At 41.2% G+C, this 22,595-nt stretch overlaps 1 protein-coding gene across 1 annotated transcript; it reads left to right on the forward strand.

Annotated features, from left to right (window-relative positions):
• Nucleotides 1–799: 799 nt before the first annotated feature.
• Nucleotides 800–21,842, forward strand: mrps5 (mitochondrial ribosomal protein S5). Its single transcript, XM_080508121.1, has 12 exons — nucleotides 800–866; nucleotides 1,610–1,762; nucleotides 3,156–3,281; nucleotides 4,330–4,443; nucleotides 5,524–5,643; nucleotides 8,838–8,872; nucleotides 16,548–16,638; nucleotides 17,415–17,461; nucleotides 17,972–18,029; nucleotides 20,426–20,488; nucleotides 20,564–20,700; nucleotides 21,458–21,842. The coding sequence occupies exons 1-12, from the start codon at nucleotides 818–820 to the stop codon at nucleotides 21,680–21,682; spliced, it is 1,218 nt and encodes a 405-aa protein (XP_080364247.1). The 5' UTR covers nucleotides 800–817; the 3' UTR covers nucleotides 21,683–21,842.
• The last annotated feature ends 753 nt before the right edge of the window (nucleotides 21,843–22,595 follow it).

The following is a 22,595-nucleotide window of genomic DNA, read 5'->3' on the forward strand; positions in this document are numbered from 1 at the left end:
CACAAACGTAACACTACAAATTTAGACAATTTTTTGTTCAATTTGGACATTGTGGGGGATCTGCGTGAACTTAAATGGACCTTTGAGATATTGTTTAATATCTTGAAGACAAAAGCAGCACAAACAATACATTTTTCAGCACAAACCAGCAGTAATGCAGCACAAACAATTGAGACAATTCAACGAATGCCGGTTCATATAAACCAGTGGCGTGCCGTCAGGGCCTTCAAGGCCTTCTCTGTAGGCCTAAGAAAAATCTGAATCACAGACTGATTGTGGACAAAAGTCATATTTTGTCCATGAATATTATTAAATAATTCCAAAGTGTCTGTCTGCTTCTTCTCATAGCTTCTCATTGGCTGGCTACACTGCTTCCAGACATGGACTTCGGAGTGGCGGGGTGGGTGGGGGACAACATACAACATTCAAAAGCTGACGTTTGTCACTCTCCTGGACCCCGAAAGGTTTCAGGAAAAGCAGCTGCTTTTTCATGCAGCTGCAGCTGAAGATGAGATATCTCATCTTCTGCTGCAAAAAAATCCTTTGATTTGTAAAGTTATTTATTCTAGCTCCACTGGTATCTGTCTGATGCAAAGGCTGTTTATACTGCATTTCTGCATGGTAATGTGGTTTTTGTAGCGATAAAAAAGTTGTTGAGGGGTGGATTGACTCAGACCAGCACCGGTGAAGGCCTGGATCTGACGTGCACTGTCCGCTACTGAGTAATAGTAACATCGTAATGCCTTGTTTCACCATTTTTAGTCAGGCACAGTTTAGTCGTCTCGCTTTGCTCAGAAGGACCCTCCGTACTTCCAACATGGCGGCGCCCATGCGGTTGTGCTGTGTCCTCCGTGTCACGCTCGGAGGTAAATAACTTATCTTTTTTAGTACTTGCCTGCTTTGAAACAACGGTTTGGCGTTTATACCGCAGTGTTTGGAGTACATTGATGTTTTTGAATTGTCGTTGTACGGCTTAATTAGTTTAAATTGGAAGATGACGATGCCAATGATTCCGAGGAAATGTATACTTTAAAAAATAAACTAAATCTTGCAATGTTGGAATGTAATCAATTGATGATAAATGTTAATATTCTTAGATGCTATTGCAGCAGCTGTATTCAGAGTCGTTCTTATTGGGATCGTTGATATTTATCAGATATTTATGCAATGCAATTACTATAACTCATAAAAGCATAGTTTGAATTAATGGTTTTAAACGTCGAACAGTTCACTTTAGAAAAGCGACTATTGCTTTGTAATCTCAGTTGTTCTCTGTTCTGCTATCGTCTTTCTCCTATTATGAAGCATAACAGTCATAGCTGTGTTGTCCTGATGATGGATATGTTATTCATAAGGACATTATCTTCGTCAATAAAACTTCAGGAGTGATTTAATGATTGGCCAAGCAAATAATTTCTACTCTTATGTTGTAGTCATTCAGATCTTGTCCCTCAGAGTTTTGACACATGTGGTTCTACAACACGTCATGACATGGTGTCTACTTGCTTTTAATAATCCACAACCATCACGTTTGCTGTGTTTGATTGAATGCACATGACACAGTTTTAATACATATTTTTGTTCTGGCAAAATGTCTTAATTCCTTCAGGTGCGGTGCCTCTTCGAACTGCAGCAGGAGCAATTCAGGGGTCCAGCTTTCTAAATCGAGCTTCTGCTGCCTCTCTCCAAAGACAGCCTTCGTTTCCACTGTTGCCTCCAACATCATGGCAGCAAATCAGACATGGCAGCTTTTTCAACAAGTGTAAGTTAATGGAAAATGTATTTTCTCCACTAAGTTCAAAAATAATCCTGAATATTGTACAATCTCATGATTCACACAGGCAGAGATGCAGTTTTGTTACATGAAAGCAGATCTGCCTATGGATTGTCTGTTTCTCAGAATCAGTCCATGCAGAGATTTGCAGTAGGAGTGCAACTTAAAAAAACGTGTGCAGTCCTTCAGACTTTTTAAAGATTAGATTATTCAAGGGCACACCAATTAACCTCACATGAATGTTTTTTGTGCTGTGGGAGGAAACTGGAGAAAGCCCTCGCACACGCAGGGAAAACATGCAAACTCCACACAGAAAGGCTCGGTCGATATTTCTGTATTTGAACCAGGACCTTCTTGCTGTGAGGTGAGAGCGCTAAACATTGCATCACTGAATTACTTAAAATTTTTCATATACAGTGATGCATCAGTTTTTTCTGCATCATCTATGTTATAAATTGTAATGCAGCAAATGCACAAAAATCCACACTTTATTTTCTGAAATGATCTCCAAACTTGGGAGAAAAAAGAATTTAAAGTCTGTGTAAAGCAGCAATAAACCAGTGGTTTGAGTTTGCACAGCCATGGAATTTTGTCATTAACTACTCAGCAGGATTTAATTCATTCAAAATAGTCATTAGGTTTATCAGATTGGGTCCCATCCTGCTGAAACTGTTGATATATGTTTACTAATATGATTTAAAAACAAACAGACATTGTGTAATCTCCCCCCACTGGTAGTTTTTCGTTTGGTGCTGATCAAAATGTTTAATTTGTGACATCTTTACTTTAGCAAGCTTCTACAGCTGAAATACAACAAAGCAATTTGTTGTAGATCGAGAGGGGAAACATCCAGGCCACAACATTAGACAGGTGACAGGTAGAAAATTTCACATTTACTTTTGTCCGTTCACGTGGAATGGTGACACTGAAAACGATGTAGTTAGCATGCCAGACCACGAATGGATGCCTTTTGTATTTGAACTTGGAAGCGTTGTTGCATAAACAGTACATTTATCTGCAGTCCCAAGTTTTAGAACCATAAAGAGACAGAACGATCAAGTCGTATTGATCGCCTTCGATTGATGAAACTATTACTCGCTGAAAGAAAATGGAAATGTGAACGCTCCAATCACAAAACAGTTCTTTGCTTTGGTTTGCCGGCTGACTTCGTCAATGATTCATCTCGTTTCCAAACTTGCCAAACACCTTTTCTGAGTTTTTTTTCTCGAGCTGTTGACAAAGTTCAGCCACTTCACTTTGTTGACTTTTGTGAAGTTGAAGACAGTCGATTCTTTTTGTTGTTTATACGGAAATAATGGATCCTGTTTTGACGGGTCCTTGAAGCCGTTGAATTTATTCTTCTTTGTATGTTTATCTGCAGTGACTGCGGAGGAGCTGTGGAGAGGTGTGCTGGCGGAGTCCGGCGCCGGAGCCAGGAAGGGTCGAGGGAAGCGAACCAAACGCAAGCTGAAGAGAGATCTGAACCGAGGACAGATCCTCGGAGAGGGTGAGACTTTGTTTGCCTTTTTTTTGTGTGTTACATGTTTTAATTTGACTTCCCTGTGAACAGTTGAACGTTACACCCCAACAATCGCATGTAACCTCATTCCAATTGTTTCAAGATATATTTTAGTTGTTTGCTTTATTTTCTTTGCTGAGCAACTGGTTAAAAATGCACTTTTATTTGCTGTGTTTGAGTGCTGGGATTTAGAAGCTGACACAAGTGTGTATAACGAAGGTCCCGTTTACACCACAAGGTTTCAAAATGAAAAGCCTTTTTTGGTGTTTGTTTCAGAAAAGAATGCGTTAAAAACCATGTTTGATCAATAGGAAATGGCAGAAACGCTATAAGCTATGTACTGTAGTTGACATATTTGTCCACAATTGGCTGCTGTTGTTTGTTTTTGTTCTGAAACCACACAGCACCGGACAATATGCTGTAATGCTAATCAGTGGCATTGGGGTGTTTTCAAAAAGATTTTGTTTTCAGTGACCACTGTTGTGTAAATGGACGCCCAAAACACTTGAACGTTTAGCTTTTTTATTTGAAAACGTAGTGTAAACAGGACCTAATGTTAATAAGCACTTAATGTGAATGATAGACGACAGCCGTCATTATTTATGAGTCACTTCATTTGTTGCGTGACAATACAAGAGGGAATTAAATCTTTTGATCATCTTCATTGATTGATCTTTATTTTCAACATGTAACAAAAACAAGAACAAAACAAATAGAAAAAAAAAAAAAAAGAAAAACAGTTAAATAAACAACATTATCCGTATCCAATACATGCTCATGTATTCTTTAGAAAAGTTTGCTGTGATGTTTTTTTTCTTTTTCATTTCTGCTCGGATTTATTGGTTTTGCTCAGTGAAACTGGATTGAGTTCTAATAGAATATTTACTTGTTTGCATGCATTCTGCTTCAGTCTCTTTTCTCCGTGAGCTCTATATCCCAACAATGCACTTCACTGCATTTCTCTTCCTTCGTGTGTCTTCTGTCGTTCGTCATTAACCGGACAGCTATTCTCCTCTCCATTTCCTGTGTCTGTCAGGTCGTGGCGGTTTCCTGTGGCCCGGTCTCAACGCTCCTGTCCTGAAGGAGGGCGCGCTGCAGGGCATGAGTCGAAGAGGCGAGGCCGAGCAGCAGGAGGTTCAAGCTGAACTCGGTACACACAAACACAAACGTTTTCACCGGCAGGCATCGAAAATGGTTAAATCATACACCACATACACACACATGGAGCAACGAATCAGCTAACAAGTATTGTATCGCTGTGGAGACAATATTGCTGAGAATGAAATTAATTGGCTCGAAACAAATCAGCAAGATTAGATGCTCGATATGTTTGAAAACAATAATAATCAATTTGTTGTATTTCTGCAAGGTTTAAAATGTTAATATTATTACTCACAAATATTAAATTTTTACCTGGTAATCTTAGTCAATAAACTGATTTCAAAGATTATCATTGAGAATTAAAGTAATTTAAACTTGAAATACTGTATCTCCTGTATGGAGCCCTTGTAAGAGGAGAATTATAAGCCTTGATATGTCATAGTTCCACAACAGCAATTCATTTATTTTCTCATTTATACATGTTTTAACACCTGGTTTTTCCATTACAGCACATTGAGATACACTCATGTGAACCAGCTGAAATTAACTTTGACAGTATAAATTTGCTTCTTTATTCGTTTTGATGTATTTGATGAGATGAACTATTGTCAACTAGTGTCAGGGCTGTGCCATATATTACAAATGGAATCATTATCACAATGTGAACATGGTAACATATTTGGACAATTTGCCTGACTGTCAAATTAAAAAAAATAAGAAGTTAGAGCTCATGTGAATTAGAGGCCAGATAAATAAAAATGATCCCTACTCCTTATAACTTCAGGTCAGACTAAGCTGTAATAGCATCACTTATAGTTAAAAAAGTATTGGAACGTACAGGATTAAAAAGTATTTTGGCACAAGACCACACAACAATATTTAAATATGTCAGAACTGCCTGATTAGGAGAAATATCTTAGAGGAGATTGGTTTAGATCTTGATCCTGAACAGCTACAGATCCACTGCTGTGAGCCCCAATTTGCCTCCGCTGTGATCTTATTTGTTAACGGTAATTGTGCAGATAATTGGACAATGAGAAATGGCACCTTTTGATGTTCAACACGCTGCGCAAACTTCAATTCACACGCGGCCCGTTGAGTAAAGTTTGCCGCCGGCGTCGTCCCGCAGTGCGCCAGAGAGACGAGTGGGAGAAGAGGAGGAAGATGAAGATGAAGCGGGAGAGAGGCTGGACCGGCAACTCCTGGGGGGGCACCAGCCTGGGCCCCCCCGACCCCGGACCCGGCGGAGGTGAGCTACACCCAGATGAAATCAAGCCTTTACTCGGGATGCACCGATGGCAGTATCAGGTATTAGGTCTGATCCTGCAGTCACTCCAGTTTGCACAACACTCCACTTCGGTTCCGTTCACACTGCAGGTCGTCGATTCTGATTTCAGGCTGTGGTCTCACGTCTTCACGTGGTCATTCACACTATATTTTAAACGGGACCTCCCATCAGACTGCAGCATGAATGTTATTCGATCCCAAAGGGACTCACAAGCGCAGAAGAATGCGTGACATCATGCACGCTGTTTACCAAAGTAAATATGGACGGAGATTCACTGACACTAAACCTTTTTTCCAAAGGTGAATCCCGTCACCTGTGTCCACTGTGTTCGTGTCTTCCTTTTTTCCCCCCTCTGGCACAGATTCGTGACGTCAGTCTCCCGTTGGAATATCCAATTTGGTTCCACGTACAATGGAGGCCGGGGTCCGGTGTGCAGCGTTCACTCTGTCACAAAACAGATCGCATATGAGTCACTTCGTGAGCAGAGAATTGGAATTGGGTCACATTTTCCTGAAGTGTGACTGTGGCCTTAATCCCCGGTGACATTTGGACCAGCAGAGTTCGTCTGATGTCGCTCATTAACTGATCAGGATGTAACTCTGAGGGGAAAATGGAAAATCAGGTGAAATGTCCAAAACATGTCAAATTATATTTAAAGAAATAATAATCATATAGGGATAGAATTCAAACACAACATGGAACATGTGCGCAGAGATTTGTGTTGAATTGAAGAGGTTAGTCACCAGGAACGGACAATAACATCAACAAGTGGCAATTGCAATTGTTTTTTTTTAACATTGCAAGCAACATTATCACCACAGTGACAGAAACCTGAACAGACAGTCGACATCCAAACGTCTCTTCACTGTGCTGCGATGCAGAAAAATACGTCTGGCTCGAAAATATCCCCGGGAAGCATCAAACGTCTCCATTGGAGCTTCACCGGCTGTATCACAGGAAGACGTGATGGAAAAATAAAAGATGGATGAATCAGTGGGAGAGTGATAAGAGGAGCACTGCTGTGTGTGTGTCAGATCAGTGTGTGGTCCCATTAGAACTGATGAAGATGAGGGTTTGACTGAAGTCATCAAGTGGGACGATTCCCTGATTTTGAAAGACTTTCTCACTCACTGTTCCCTCATTTGTCTTTTTCCCCTCAATCACTCCACGCCTGGTCTCCTCCCGTTCCTTCATCTATTCCCACCTGGTTCGTCTGATGTGGGACTGAATCTCCAAGTGATCGCACAGTTTGAATGCACAGACTGAATCAGTCGCAAACAAAGCTTAGCCAAACGGAATGTGTCAAAAAGTCTTGCATGTTTTCAACTTACTTCAACTAAAGTATGTATTTAATATGTCCTAAACTGTTAGGAAAATGTAGAGAAATGTAGCTTTGTATCCATATTCTAGGTATTATCGACAGTTGCAATTTATAAAATGTAAATAAATAATTGTATTTCCGTTTTAAGCTTCGTAGAATCTGCATCGTCCAGAAGCCACTGCATCAAATGTATCTGTAACCTGATAATTTAACTACAGAGAGATGAACTGTCCTCTTCTATGACAATCAGCCACAGGAGCTGGAAAATATTAGCTAATAAGGATAAAAAATCCATTATCTTTTATCATTTGCTTTCAGTCCACCACACATAATCAAGACTTGTTTGGTTTTTATGTAACGACTCAACAAATATGCTCAGGGGGAAAAAAATGAAAAATTCTCTGAACAATGATGCCTCACATTAGGTGAGTAATTTCATGAGACAAATACAGAGTCACATTCGAGCTTTGATATGATAAATGTCTCAATATCATCCACTGTGAAATTTTGTGGATTGAATAATGTTTTATTTGTTCATTAACACCCCAAAGTGTTTTTCTGACACTGATTTGTCAGATTAGGAATGTACACGACTTGTTTAGTGGATGTGATTGACAAATTCTATTACTTGATGTTTAATTCAACCTCTTTTTTTTTTTTTTTTTTCAGCAGATTCTGTTAATTGGAATTAAATTCTATAATTTTGTTTAAATGCACAGTAGTGGATCTGGTATGTTTTTGCTAAATATTTGTGTTTGTGAAGTTATTTCCTCATCATGCCTCCTGGCAGTAACTCTTATAGCATTGGAAATACCTTGAAAAACTTTAATTTGTCTTTCTAGTAGTGCCACATTTGTAGAGAACCTTCATCTGTTACGAAGGAGTATTGTTAGAACAAAGAAACAGTCTCGCAAACACACAAAAAAACTCACTATATTTGCCTTGTCTTACTTGTGCTATGATACATTTGAGCTTTTCGAATAACTGCCAACTTTAAAACCTATTGCGTTTGAGGGACCTTCCAGAGTCATTCTTGTTTTTGGTGAAAACCTTTTAGTGTGGGCATATGAAAGGTCTTGTTGGACTGCTGTCAAAAAGCACATTTTCATCTCTCGGGTTTACAGCCAGTCTGAACGCGATATTGTATTGTAAGCGGTCTCTGCGGCGCGCAGCGTTGCAGCTCTTGCCCGATCGACTCTTTCAGTCTGGGACCCGGAGTGTCGGCCGGCTAATTCCCTCTGATTCGCCGCCGTAGCGGGCGGCCTCCCGCTCCCAGCCTCATTACGCCTTTAAACCTCGCCGCTTGCTTGAATTGAGCGGAGTTTGTTTACCTGATTTGTCTGAAGGATGAAGGACAGCGCTGCAAAGTTACTCACTCTCTTGCTTGAGATTCTGCCCCCTCGTGCTAACAAGCGCCTCGCCGTTAAGTGCACTCTGGAGCTGGAGCTCGCTGCTTGCCTGTCGTCGCGTGTCATGAATGTGATGTGCAGAGAGCTGTAGCCAGGTTGCTTGTCTGGGATCAGGTTTGCTTTCTTACAGATGGTGGGCTAATGTCCCTGCTGAGGTGTGTTTGTGTGTTTCCTCTCCTCGGAGCTTTTGAGTCAGCTCTTCTTTGTTTGTTGTTAATTGCTTGGAAGTGAACAAGCTGCTGTTGGGGAGAGCAACATCCTTCAGAGGTCACTGACGATGGGAGGTGCAGACTCCAACGCCGCCCCAGGGGCTTCTGGATATTCGCCGCACCAATGGGAGCCCGCGTTAAGCTGTTTATGTTGTGCACGCCTGCGCTTAAAGCTTTGAAATTGACATTTTTCTTTGTTTTTTGTTTCTCCCACAGAAACCTACGAAGACTTTGACTCTCGCGTCATTGAGGTGAGTGTGCATATATATTATCAAAATCTATTATAAATTAGTTTTTAAAAAAGTAAATGAAATGTCATCACATTAGACAATAGCTGTGGAAATGAATGGATTGTAGAACTATTGTTTTATTAAAACATATATTGATATTTCTTGATCGTAATTGAAACAATGAAAACTAAAGAATAAGCTTTAAGGCAAAGGTTTTGCACATACCTATATTAGAACTTGCCTGATATTTCCAATAAAAATCGTTCACCTGACACAAAAGCAATGATTTATGTTGCTTATGGATCCTATCAGACATTATTGATAATATCCTGTCGTCTGGCAACCATACTGGGCGGGATTCAGTGTTTTTTGGGTTTAAAAACAAAAAAACGATTTCACTTGAAGTGTTGCCATGTCAACGGGACCTTAATGAATCCAGAGAAATGAACAGAAAACTACTGTGGTAAACAATGAACCTCCAGCTCATTGTGTGTGTTCTCATGTCGTCTTCCATCGAGGTCAGCCTCCGTAGAATTATACTATTAAAAGCCTCAAAGGACACAGTGTATTCAAGAATCTGGAGAGCATTAAAGTACTGGAACTCGGTTGAGGTGGAATTTGAAGAAAGTCACGTTTGCATCCGTGTTTGATAGAAAGAGGAGAAGAACATTTCCGCCGTCTTATTTATTTGCGGAGGGGATTAAAACGGTTTATTCTGAGCTTCCACCAAAGGAAGCTCCGGCAGATCTGCAGGTAAAATATCCACTCAGCCCACTGGTGGTGCTTCAACTGTTTGTCTTTCACAGCTTTGGGGGTATTGATGGAGGTTTTATGGAAAGGCAGGGATGGACCTGTGAAACGTACAGGAGCATGTTGGTTATCTGTCGCAAGAAAAGCATTAGATGCCCCTTTTCACACTGACCCTTTAATTTCTTTAAAAAAAAAAATGTCCCTGAATTTTTTCCACAGTCTGTCTCCTCTCTCCATATTTCTGTTCATGATGTATTTACCAAGTCTGCCGTTCATATATCTGCCAACTCTCTCCTGCCGCCTGCTGACTCCGCTCCCCGGCCAATTGGTTACGCTCGCACTATAACCTTGTACCCTGCAACGAAGGGTAGGATCAGTGGGTTGCCAGGTCAGAGTAAAATTCTGTGTGGCCCTTGAACTATAATGTGTTTGACACCACTGATCATATGAAGTAGTCAAAAGGAGCAGCTAAAAGAACTTCGTCTATATCTCACGCTTCCACTGATTCAACAAAAGGCTTGACAATGTTTATCACATTCACACACTTGGAAGTGGCTGCCCAGCAAACTTCACGTTCAGTGTCTTCCACATGTGGACAGATGGGGAATCGAACCTGCAACCGTCCAACCGCGGGACAACCCGCTTCACCAGCTGAGCCGTTGTATGTAAAAGATTAAATCCAAAGCTGCTGCTTAGTAGAGAGAGCGATAAGATGTATTATATTGCCCGTTCATTTAGATTCCCACTCTGTCATACTGCATCTTACCTTCATTCAATTAGTACTAATGGACCCTGTTGAACTAATGGAGGTGATGTCACGAGGTCACACGCACACACAAGGGGATCCAAGTAAGTGTGTGTGGTTGTGGGTATGTTTTCCCTTCATAATATCTTGCGATCATATCCGAGTGATAAGAGTGATGACCTGTGGGTTGCTCGTGTGGATTCACGTGTTCTTGTGTACAAATATTTGCGTTGCCTTTTTTGTCAGTTCGTTTCTTCATGCGTCCTCATGTGTGCGTGTCCCATTGATAGTCTTCCCCAGCGCTGCCGCCTGCATAAATAAGCCTCGTGTCACGGACATTAGGCATTCCTCTAGAAACTGGCGGACGCTTTTATGGTGCCATTGCTTCTTATAAAAAAAAAATACTGTGTGTGTGTGTGGTAAATGGGTGTGTGTGTGTGTGTGTGTGTGTGTTGGTGAATGGGTGTGTGTGGGCCACTATAAATTCTGTCCTAATGAAATGAAAGAGGCTTACTGGAATAAAAGGCTTGTCTCCCAAGGACGGCGATGCTGGCATGCCATTAGTGAACGCATCCAGCAGGAGAAGGGAGAGAAAGAAAGCGAGGGAGGGAGGGAGGGAGGGAGGAAAAGTTGTGAAAGTAAGTTGAGAAGTTGAGCTGTCTGGTGTTCAGTTCTGACAGGCGATATGATGGAGTTTTCTAGTTGTGTGTTGAGTTGATGAAAAGAAAAGGTAGAAACTAAAACATGATTTAATTACTCCCTTTCAACAACCACAATAGCTCATTAAATTGTGATGGACTCGCCTTTATATCTATGATTAAATTTCTCCGATTCATTTTGGGAAGAGATTCTTGTTTGTATGATTTATGAGTAATGTGTGTTGCTCTTAAATAAGGTAGCAGAATTCAATCTTGAGTATTCAGTCTGTTTTTTTTACTGTTGCCATTGATTTGTCTGCAATGGTTCATAATCTGTGAAAGTTTCATTTTGCATCTGTTGTTTAGTCAAATGTGTTTTCTGGGAATGTTTGCATAAGGAGCATCTAAATATTTAGAAATTAATAAAACAGGTTTTCATTATTTTTTGTGCTTTCCTCCATCCATCTATTTTCAATTAAGCTTTATCCAGCTTGGGGTAAATTTAGAGTCGCCGCTTATCGTCATGGTTTGGGGGTTTGTTTACACAACAATGCTGCTTTGAGCCACTGAAAAAGGCACTTTAAAAAACAACAACAACAAAAAAAACTCTTATTTCCACCTCTGTGCAAATGGGGGGAAAACTAACCTTTTTGATAATGCTCCAACTCGGGGCCCCATGGAAACCTTTTGAAAACGCTCCGTCTCCTTGGAAACGGGTGAGAACGTAACTTTCTGAAAATGCACATTTTCTGAAACGCTGCCAGTGCACAGCATATTGTGTGCTTTCATTACAAGAACAACCAACACCGCCATCTCATGGCCTGGCATGCTAACGACATCGTTATCAACATTTCTGCCGTTTCCATGGAAACGACCATCGTTTTTTCAAGACTTTGTGCAAAACTTTTCTGAAATTCTGTTTTGTAAGTGTGGTCTTGATTATGAAAATCTAAAGCATAGTCTGTAACATCTCTTTATATGTCATAAGATCTTTTTTATCTAATTATTAAAAAAAAAAGCGTTTTAACCTTTTTCAGTACCTTGTTTTTTTGGACCTCTTGTTGTCGTCCGTCTCTCGGCCGCAAATCGGCCTCTGATGAAGCCACAGTGTGCCGCCTCCGGAGAAAATCTATTAAATCAAAAGATATGCACCATAGTAATTTAATCCAATACTGCTCCGTTACAAGCTGCATCCGGAACGTCTATCGAGTTAAATCATACGTTTCTGGCACGCCCACAAAGAAATGTGATGAAAAAAGGAGGGATGGGGTGACAGCGAGCCGAGGTAACAAGACGGGGAGAGCGAGAGCGACGCAGACAGAAGAGATGTCCGTGGCCGCTCTCCAGCTGCAGCAGCCACTTGGACGGGACTCGGTGATTCCATTAAGAGAGATGGAGCGTCGTCAGTGTCACAGCAGAGTTTCTCTCTTTCTCGTTCCTCTTTCTCCTCTCTAAAGTCAACAACCTTGAAAGTTTGGTGGAAAGTAAACACAGGCTGTACAGAAGCAACTCGTCTGAAACTCTCAATGGGATTAAATGTTGTTTGGAAGCAGTGCCGCACCTCAATTTGTAAAGTGGGTAGGAATAGAAACACATAACGAAGATTGGTTATAACAGTCATTCCAGTTGTAAGGGGTGTTTCTGGTGATTTTTTTAAATTTTACATATAAAGAAGCAGTGAACATAAAGACCTGTAAAAACATAAAGGAAAGAATAAAAACATACAAAAGAGACTGAGGTAAACACAGCAAGTTAATGAAAATGAGCGAGAAGGTGTAAATAAAAGTAACAACAATAGTCCAAACAGATTATCTGAAGTCAGCTCTGAACGGTTGAGACATGTGGAATCTATTTTTGCCATTTTTCAATAAATACCTCCTTTTGTGTTCTAAGGTTTACAGTCATTCTTTCCATCACAAAGATCTTGTGCACAATTTCCATCCATTCTCCTCCACTTGGTTCTGGACTTCTTACAGGCCACCGGTACTCATCTTAGCCAATATTCATCTTTGCTCCTCCACTCCAGGTCCTCCAGATCAAACAAATGGAACAAATTAAAACTTGGTTATTGTTGAAAGCGCAGTATGTAGGATTGGACGCATGCTCGGGCAAAACGGTGTCACAGCAGGGAAACTCCAACTTCTATCAAAATGATCTTCATCTTTACCGACACAACATCTCCAACACTGATTTGAATATGATGTCATTTGATATTTAGAGTGAAAATTTAAACAAAAACCCAAAAGTTAATATTTAAATGTTATTATGGCACTATTTTACCGGTCTGGCCAACCCCAGATGAAATTGAGCTGAGTGTGGCGAGTTAAAATGTGCTCTTCACACGACTCCTCCCCCTTCACACGACTCCTCCCCCTTCACACGACTCCTCCCGCTTCACTGCAGCACGTAGACGCGTCCAGGCCGGGTCGACGCGCGGCAACAGATTGAGGAAGTCAGAGAGCGATGGGGGAGCGAACTAAAAGCAGCCGCCCACCGACATGCTGTCACTCGTCGGAGCAGGAAGCGCTCCGTCCATCTGCTGTGGCGTCACTCAACAGGACGAATGTAGAGCCCGCCGATCACCGTCTGCACACACGTCCAATCAAAACGCACGACGCACTGACACATCGGACTTAATAACTTGTTGAATTTTCACTTTTAAAAAAAAAGCATGGTTTCGGATGCCATCTGGTTTGAAGCTGTAGTTTTTCTCCCACGAGCAGCATTGTTTCTGTTGAGTAAATACAGGGAGGTGCAAGTGTTGGGATTTCATCACTGTGTGTCCTGCAGGCTTGTGTTCTCCGGTGTTTTGCTCCTGCCACCCTGACCCCAATCCTTCTGCTGTTGCCCCCGCAGTACAATTATAAACCCTTTAGTGAAATGTGTGTTGCATAACTCGCCAGATCTTGACTTTGAAGTTCCCTCAGCCGAGATTGGGCTCTTTTCTGCCTCCCCCCCCCCCACCCCCAGGCCCGGGGGGGTGTGTAAGCCGTTGAGGTGATCTGCAGCCCAGATCGCTGCGTTCCTCCTCCAAAAAGCTTCCAGTGGGCCACTCGTGGAAACAGACACATGAAGCAGACTTAAATCCAGCCTGGAGGGCGACTTGTCACGTCGTAGAACACTTGGTCTTAGTTTTTCTTGATATTTTGTTCGTTATTGTGTCATAAAACAAGGGGCGGGGCTTAGCATTGGCTCTCCTGTGATCGATAACATTGTTATCGCACAGCCGAGCCCGGTGGTCTTTAACTGAGGGTCTTTTTACCTGTGATTTTCAGCTCGTCGGCTCGCTGATACTTTATTGATACTTGTTCACGATTGCTGAGCGGCGGGCACACTCAAAAGTTCAGGCTTTGCGGCTCTGTAGAGTATTTCTGTGCTCCAAAGCTCGTTGTTTGAGTTCATTTCAGTTGCAGCAGTCATCTGGTTTTTAAGCATTGAAGCTCCGAGAGAAAATGCTTTCCCTCCGCCACTAAATATACGCTAGAAAGTTAGCAGCTGTCTGATGAACAATGTCTAGATTTTCACCTTTCAATAAGCCTTTTTTTCACTGGGAAATCAAAGCAGCTTTGGAGAGAGTGAATATTTGACTTACGAATGGTTGATCTTGAAATATATTTGCTCTGTGTATGTGGAGGCATGCTGCTTCTGACTCGCTACACCACCTGGTGGTAGAATGTGGCACTACAAGAGAGATTGGGCTGCATATTTGACACGAGGAGATTTATCTTCAACATTGTGATGATTGTCTCATTTTATAATCTAATGTGAAGAGATACTTTGAACAGCTCCTGTGCTCTGTGGATTTTTATTTCAGTGAGATGACGTTTGATGCGTTTGCCTGGTGTGTTTGTGGCGTCTGTGTGCGTCTCCCCTGAGCAACCTTTTTAGGAAGTCGCCACTTTGCTCATCTGTTATTTCCACATTCTCTTTACACACATGGTAACAAACACGCACTGCTATCTCTTCTTTCTCATCTATTTTCACAGGTTCGTGTTATCTTGTTTTACCTCCTCATCTTCCTCTTTACTTTGTTCATCCTCTTAATCAGATTACTCACCCCTTCTCTTAAATTACCTTAAAGTGGCAGTAAATCCCTTTTTTTCACGTCTTTCTTTTCCTCTCTTCTCTTATACCCATCTTTCTCTCCTTCTTTGCCTTTTTCATCATTAGCTTTTCAGTTATTTTTTTCCTCATTATTTTAACTTCCTGCTCAGTTCCTTCCCTCTTCAGTCCTCCCTCGCAAGTGTTTGCAGTGTATCTCTGCTGCCCCCTGCTGTTTGAAGGTGATGTTGCAGGCCTGTGAGGAGACATTGACATAATCGTGCAGGAACTGCAGATGTCCATACTTTATTGATTCATTTGAACTGTTTGGAATATTTTTAACAAAACTGAAAATGTGGCAGCAGGGTGAAATTTTACATTTTGCCAGATTAGATACACTCTCTTCAGAATTAGTGTTTTAGTTTGTATATGATTTTAAATTATATATATATATATTTTTTTTATTGCTTTATATCGTAGATATCAATAACAACATGAAATCTTCATTTTCTGGTTTTCCATAACTGGGTCATTAAAGGTTGCATACTGAGAAAAGTAGTCCGGGTCCTCTGATTGGTGGAAGCGTCCTCCTGCGGGATCGTGAGGCATTCCCAGGCCAAAAGGGATATAAAATCCCCCCGGAGTTGTTTTTTTTTTTTTTTTTTTTTTTTTAATTAGTTCTGTCTCAAAGTCTCCCAGTTAAATGTGCCCAGAATCCCTCTCAGGGGAGGGGATGTCCTGGTTAGAGGCTCCAATGACCTCGGCTGGGTCTTTTCGAGAGAGAGTAATACACTGTTGTCGTCCGGACTGCTCAAACTCTCCGTGAATTCAACGCCGTGATAATGAGTGATGCAGCAGTGGTTTGAAATAACCTCTGGTGTCGCCAGGAACTAAAACGATCGGAAGAAATTAAAAAGACTCGCAACCCTTATTCCCCCCCAAAAAAGCTCAGGGCAGCGTGTGAAATGCAAATAAAAACAGGATGCAGCAAGTTACAATCATCACATATCAAATATAGAGAATATACCAGTTTGATGACATTTTGCTATTTTAACAAATGTGTTTGCTCTTTTTGATTTTGATGGCAGCCACAAATGTCAGGGAAGTTGGGATGGTGCTTATAAAAAAAGATGAATTAGATGAATTAGTGAATGGCCAGTAACATGACTTGGCGTAAATGGAGCATTTTAAAGAGGCAGAGTCACTTCGAGCTGATATGTGCAGAAGTTTTAGCATCTTCCAAAAACTTACTGTGTAATGAAAAAGATGGGCTCTTGAGGAACTCATCGAGCTGGTGCTCACCTTTGTGGACGACGACTGGATTGTAGTTGCGCGCGTTAACTGAGAACCCGAGAGCCACGACGCAGCTTTAATCCAATACTTATGACAAAACTCCCGCTTTTAAATGTCCTGTTAGCCAATGATTTACTCGCCTCGTTGCACATGGGTTATAATGGACCTGATGCCGTGAGTGAAAGAGAATATACAACCTGTCTCATTTGCTTTGGTTTATGTTCAATAGGTGAAGAGCGTGTTCAACATGACGGCCAAGGAGGGCAGGAAGAGGTCCATCAGCTGCTTGGTCGCTGTGGGAAATGGAAACGGAGCTGCAGGTTTGATTTCGTGATTAAAATATGCAACTTTTACCCCCTTTGAAAGGCTGGCAGGACGTTGCTCCTGCTGTAATTACATTATTTGCATCTGTGTGACTGAAGTGAATGTTCAGTAAATTGCACATTAGTCCATTTTGCATGTTTTTTTTTTTTTTTTTTCTGTTGTGGTGTTTTGAAGAAAGAGGCACCTGCTTTAAGCTTTATCTTCTTTGTGCTCCTTTTCAGTTGTGTGAGCCATACAATGGGAGGAGCTCCATGAAATCTGAGAAAATGAAAATAGCATGATTGCAATAAGTTAAAAGAAAGAAAGAAAGTAGAGCCTCCACACATCATGACAATATAAGATGATCCACTTTTTTCTTAAACCAATTGTACTACAAGTTTACGAAAGATTAAATTCAACCTAAGCTAATATGTACATTATATATGGGGCACTTACCTGATTTCTGCTCGTATTCACACTACCAATAATGCGTTGTAGTGAAAACATCTTTAATGCGTTTGGTGTCCGTGTGGACATGAAGAGATGAACAGAGTCATTGTGGTAGTTTCTCTTAAAATAAGGAAGCAACCTAAAAACTCAAAAATGAGGAGGAGGAAAGTCCTCCTGCAGTTCTGAGGTCGACCCGCCTTCAAGCTGCCGTCGCTTCAAGTCTCTTAATCACTCGTTTAACGACACGCCGTGAATCACACTCTGTGAACAAATGTTGTTTAATTGTAAACAAATAAGAGATTTTCTGTGACGCCACTTGATTGAACCTCCTCCCTCCCACCAGGCTTCGCTTTGGGGAAAGCAGCAGACAGAAACACGGCTCTCAGGAAGGTAAGACTCTTTAAATCGGGGTTCATGTTTGTAATTGAGTTCATCTGTATTATTTTTAATGAATAGTGCAAAATAAAAAGGCAAAATTCATGTCGATTAATCCATGACACCACAATGAAGTTGTGTGGGTTTCATTGCTTTCTGTTGCAGCACTGAGGTTTCCCATATATAGACAATTTACCAAACGAAACATACTTTATTAGTCTCCTTGGGGAAATTCCTTCTTTCTGCATTCAGGACTTCTGGTCTGTGACGCAGCCACATAATGGCGCTCCACCAGCTGGGGGGGGTCAAGGCTCATGGGCTCATAGCGGTGACCTGAATGCTGTGGGATTCCTGTGAACTTCCAATCCCATTCTTTAATTAAAATGTTCATCTTTTTTCTTTACTTGTTCTTTTTCGGGAGTGCATGTGGATAATTTAGTGTTTCTTCAATATCAATATCGCCGTCGAATTAGTCTGCAGCCACTCCACTGGTGTCAAGTTGAGTTTTCCGTGTTTGATCTGCAGGCCAAGAACCGAGCCATGCACTACTTGTACTACATAGAGCGACACAACGACCACACCAGTAAGTCTTTCTTTTTTTAACTATTCCTGCTCACTGTCATCTTTCATTCATGTCCTTTTCTCACCCTCCTCTGTGTGTTGATGAGCAGCCCTGTCGATAAAATAGTGCAATATTAACCATTAAATTCAAACTTATAAAGTTTCAAGTTTTGTCGTGGCGCAGAGTTTACGTGACGAAAATGTCTATATTTTCACAAAAGCAAACAATTACTACATTTGCTTGGTGACTGGATTAGAGCCTCTTGCAGGCCGGTCTTGGCTCTTGGCCCTTGTGTTTGACACCCTGTTGAAATGAAGGAACCTGCACTAGTGAACCTAATTCTGACTTAAGAATCTGTTTAGCGAAGATAGAGCCTGACTGAAAGTAAGGCTAAAACACTTAAATGCCTGCGAAGGGAAACGCAGAAGTAAACTCTCATTCTGGAGATGTTTTAAATGATTGTGAAACGGCACAAAAACTTCTAAATGATTAATTTCACTTGGTATCTCATGTCACATGTGCAGCTTCAGATGCTACATATTTAATGACCACGGTGCCGTTTGTGCTCAGGACAGAAGAGCATCAACACAGAGCATTGCAGGATAAAGACAAAATAACAAAAGGACCATATATCCCAGTAAAAATGGTTGAATATTATTGATACACATTAAAAATGGATGAATTTAGTGGTATTTTGATGACAAATTGAAATGTAGGCTCACAATAAGTGTTTGGTTTTCTAGCTAAATTCACCTTGCAGGTGAGACATGTTTTATACACCTGTTGAGTCAATTGCCATACAAACTGATTTTACAGAACTTTGGAAGTTTGTGTTCTATTAATGCAATTATTCCTGGAAGAACAATGTAGTAATCCTCTGTTTAATATGTTTTATCTGTTACTTTTGAGGAAATTGTGTAAATCCGAGCAATGACAAACACAGAACTCAAATAATGTTTGTGAATTCTTCCAAAAATTAACCCCGAAGGTGTAAAACTCTTTTGTAGGTACACTTATTACACAATTCTGAAGCCTGAGATGAGATGTTTCCAACTCAGCGTCATATTTTGCTTCATTTAGCCAATTAAAGTTCATGCATTTTGAGTGATTTAACATTTACTTTGAGGGTTAATCATGTGAATTGATGTTCAGTCAGGAGCACCTAAAATATTCACCTCAACACTTTCTGTTCTCCAGCTCATGTCCAATAATAATAGTTTATTTATCAGTGCCTTTCAGGACATTCACCATCACTGCAAACAATGAACATGTTAAAATACAGATTAAGACGTGCAGTAATAACAAAGATAGGAAAGGTTGAGCTGAATGTCATCCGCATAAGCAGTGAAATTTAAATATTATGTTATACGCTAATATTGCCTCAATTTTAAGTATCTGAACACGGGTGAGGATTAACCAAAAGATTAATGTGTGTGACTCATCGCCCTCCATGGAGCCCACCGGAGGAGAAATTGTGTGTGTGTGTGTGTGTGTGTGTGTGTGTGTGTGTGTGTGTGTGTGTGTGTGTGTGTGTGTGTGTGTGTGTGTGTGTGTGTGTGTGTGTGTGTGTGTGTGTGTGTGTGAAGCCGTGTGATCACCTGCAGACCCTCCTTCAAATGTAAAGGTTCTGAAGGATTCCTTCAGATTGTTGAAAAGTTTTGATATGAAAAAAGTTTGGAGCAAATCGATTATTTACACGTTTTCAACTGAAAACACAAAGCTTGTGTTGAGTTTCGGGTGCTGGGAGCCCAAAGCCACTGAAAACACAATATTTTGAAAACCTTTTGAAGACTATAGGACGAGCGACGTGAAGTGAATTTAGAGTCTTTAATATCAATGACGATGACACAAGATGGATGACAGAAGTGAAAAAGACCGTAAAGTAGATTGTTCTTCCAAAATATCAAGAGAAGAAGAAAGATAGTATCAGTAAGTAGCTAAAGGTTAATACCCGTCCTTTAAAAACCGGTGGATCGGTGGATCCCTAAAATTAATTGAACAAAATTAGAGGAAGCAGCAGATTGTTCAGTTGCTTTCAGCAGATGTTTGGAGCCCATGATGACCTTTCCTTTGATTTTATTGTCGACACTTTACTTTTGCTGACGATTGTTTGTGTGGCTGCAGTGCAACGCGCACTAAACTAAAGTAAGTGTGGTTTTTGTGTTATTGGTGGAAAAACAGTATTTCCTTTTAGTTTCAGTCATTCCGTGTTATTGTAATAACTGAAAAACCAAAGTGCTCTTGAAGGAGGAATTGTTTGAACTCTGTAGCTCGACGAAGGAAGACCTCCTGCAAGCAGAAAATGACAAAACCCAAGCGAATCCGTTTGGAAATGGAACAAACGCTGAGAAGATGATTTTCAAACAACATTGCCTGACGACTCTTTTTTTGTTTTGTTTTGTTTTGTCTTCCAATAGTTTACCACGACATCCAGTCCAAGTTCAAGAGGACGACGCTCCGCATGAAAAAGCAGAACGAAGGTACATTTAAGTCTCGTCCGGCAGCATTGAGCTGCGAAATACGAGAAAGCTTGATCGTGTGGGTCGTGCTCGCAGGTTACGGCCTGCACTGCCACCGCGCCGTCATCACCATGTGCAAGCTGATCGGCATCAAGGACCTGTACTGCAAAGTGGAGGGCTCCGTCAACCTGCTCAACATCACCCGGGCCCTCTTCACCGGGTTGGCCAATCAGGTGAGGGCATGGGGGGGCTTCCAAGAACTCAGCATTAACATTACGAAGACAGATTTACTAATACCGGGAGACCTGTGCATCTCTGTCACTTGTTAACAGAGGGCAAAAGGTTCAAAGCCTTTCTCACTTATTAAAAAAAAAAGACAAATGAGGCAATAAGTTGTTTGAAGCTCTGAAGTTGTCTTCTTTTTCTGCGCTGCTTCTACAACAGCCAGGAAACCAAATCTCTTAGACGTTATTGTCAATTTAAGATGAGGGAAAGACTTTGTGGCTTGGAGAATTAACGAACCCTTGAGCAATTCAAAAATGGTTCAAAGACTTGTATCTTTAAATGCTCCAAAATATGTCTTCATCTTTGTACCACATCGCATTTTTTCTACTTCTGCCATCCTGAACGATTCCCCAACAGCGTACATATGTGACATGCAGAAAGATTGTATTTCAATTTGAAGGGGGGGAAAAAAAAACCCAGAAATAAATAGATAAACAAAACAAAAATAATGTTAAAAACATCTAAATAAATGAAACAATTCCATATGAGCTAATCTGTGTTTACATGATCGAGAAGAGAAGGAAGGAGTATAAACGTATTGATGGTTTCCAGTGGATAACAAATCGTTGTTTGTACCCGAGTTAATCTAATCCACATCCAGCATTTACAATATGAGGCGGCTGAAATCCGGCGGCGTGCCGAAGCTGCAGGTCTTTCATTCACGTGTCGCGCTGCCGTTCGCCTCCTCCCCCCCCCACGCTGCAGAAAACCCACCAGATGACGGCCGACAACAATCAGCTCCACGTGGTGGAGTTTCAGAAGCAGCGCGGCCCGCTGCCCGTCGTGGTGGCCAGTCCCAAAGACGGCGCCCGGCCCCACGGGGAGCCCGAGGACGAGATCCCCAACACCCGCCTGCACTGGGACGACGTGCGAGCCGCGCAGGGAATCAAACGCTCATCCTGGGCCAGCGTCAAGCGCACCATCTGGTAGCGGAGGAGCGAGACGAGGCCCGGATTATTGGACTGAGAGACGCCAGGGAGGAGCTGGAAGCTGCATGTGGAGCAAAGACAACATCTCCACATCTGGTCGATTCACTTCTCATTGTTTAGAAAAGTGCCACCGAAAGCGTGTGAGCGCTGGAATCTCCAGCTCCGCTTCAAAGGCCAATAGTGACAAACTATATTTAAAGAAGCATGTGGGGGGGCGGCTCAATGTGGACATGTTGCAAAATATTTGATGTGTTAATAAAGTATCAAACTGTAGAAATCTGTTTTGTGTTATTTTATATAAAATGTATGTTTCGATTAATTCATTTGTTCTGGATTGTAAAAAAATTAAGGCAAAACAGTTAAATAAATTTGAAAGAGAGTTCTAGAAGGGATGTAATTTTGCACTTTGAATAGAAGTACACTATACTATACTATACTATACTATACTATACTACACTATACTATACTATAGGTTCAAATGAAAGTTAGAAAGAAAATGTGCGGAGAAGAAATTAAAGAAAATAAAAGTGCCATTTTCCACTTGTCTTGGTCACATTCAGTTTTACACAATCCTGTTAACCACTGGCCGTAACATTAGATACACCCGTCGTTCTAATGTAGCCAATAAGCATAAAGGTGATTCATTTGAAGTTAAAGGAGCAATAAAACCATTCAGTTTGTCAGTTTGATCACTGCATTTAATTATACACATAATCCATCTGAACGGTGGAACATCAATCAGTACTGCCATAATGCGGTCGTGTCGGTCAGTAATTCTATGGGCTGCATGTATTATTAATTTATATAAGTAAGAAATGTGACCAAATGCTCCAGGTGAGGCTCGAACTCACAACCTCGGCATTGCTCTGCAGCGTACTGTCTTATAAGTACCGCGCGCTGACCGATTGCGCCAC

This window comes from Blennius ocellaris (genome assembly GCF_963422515.1).
Source record: "Blennius ocellaris genome assembly, chromosome: 13".
Taxonomy (NCBI): domain Eukaryota; kingdom Metazoa; phylum Chordata; class Actinopteri; order Blenniiformes; family Blenniidae; genus Blennius; species Blennius ocellaris.

What these genes read in the sequence shown, in the direction of transcription:
- mrps5 (XM_080508121.1), top strand. Translation starts at nt 818, where the DNA reads ATGGCGGCGCCCATGCGGTTGTGCTGTGTCCTCCGTGTCACGCTCGGA. An exon ending in TTGACTCTCGCGTCATTGAG is followed by an intron (nt 8,873 to 16,547) that starts GTGAGTGTGCAT and finishes TATGTTCAATAG; the next exon opens with GTGAAGAGCGTGTTCAACAT. An exon ending in GAAACACGGCTCTCAGGAAG is followed by an intron (nt 17,462 to 17,971) that starts GTAAGACTCTTT and finishes TTTGATCTGCAG; the next exon opens with GCCAAGAACCGAGCCATGCA.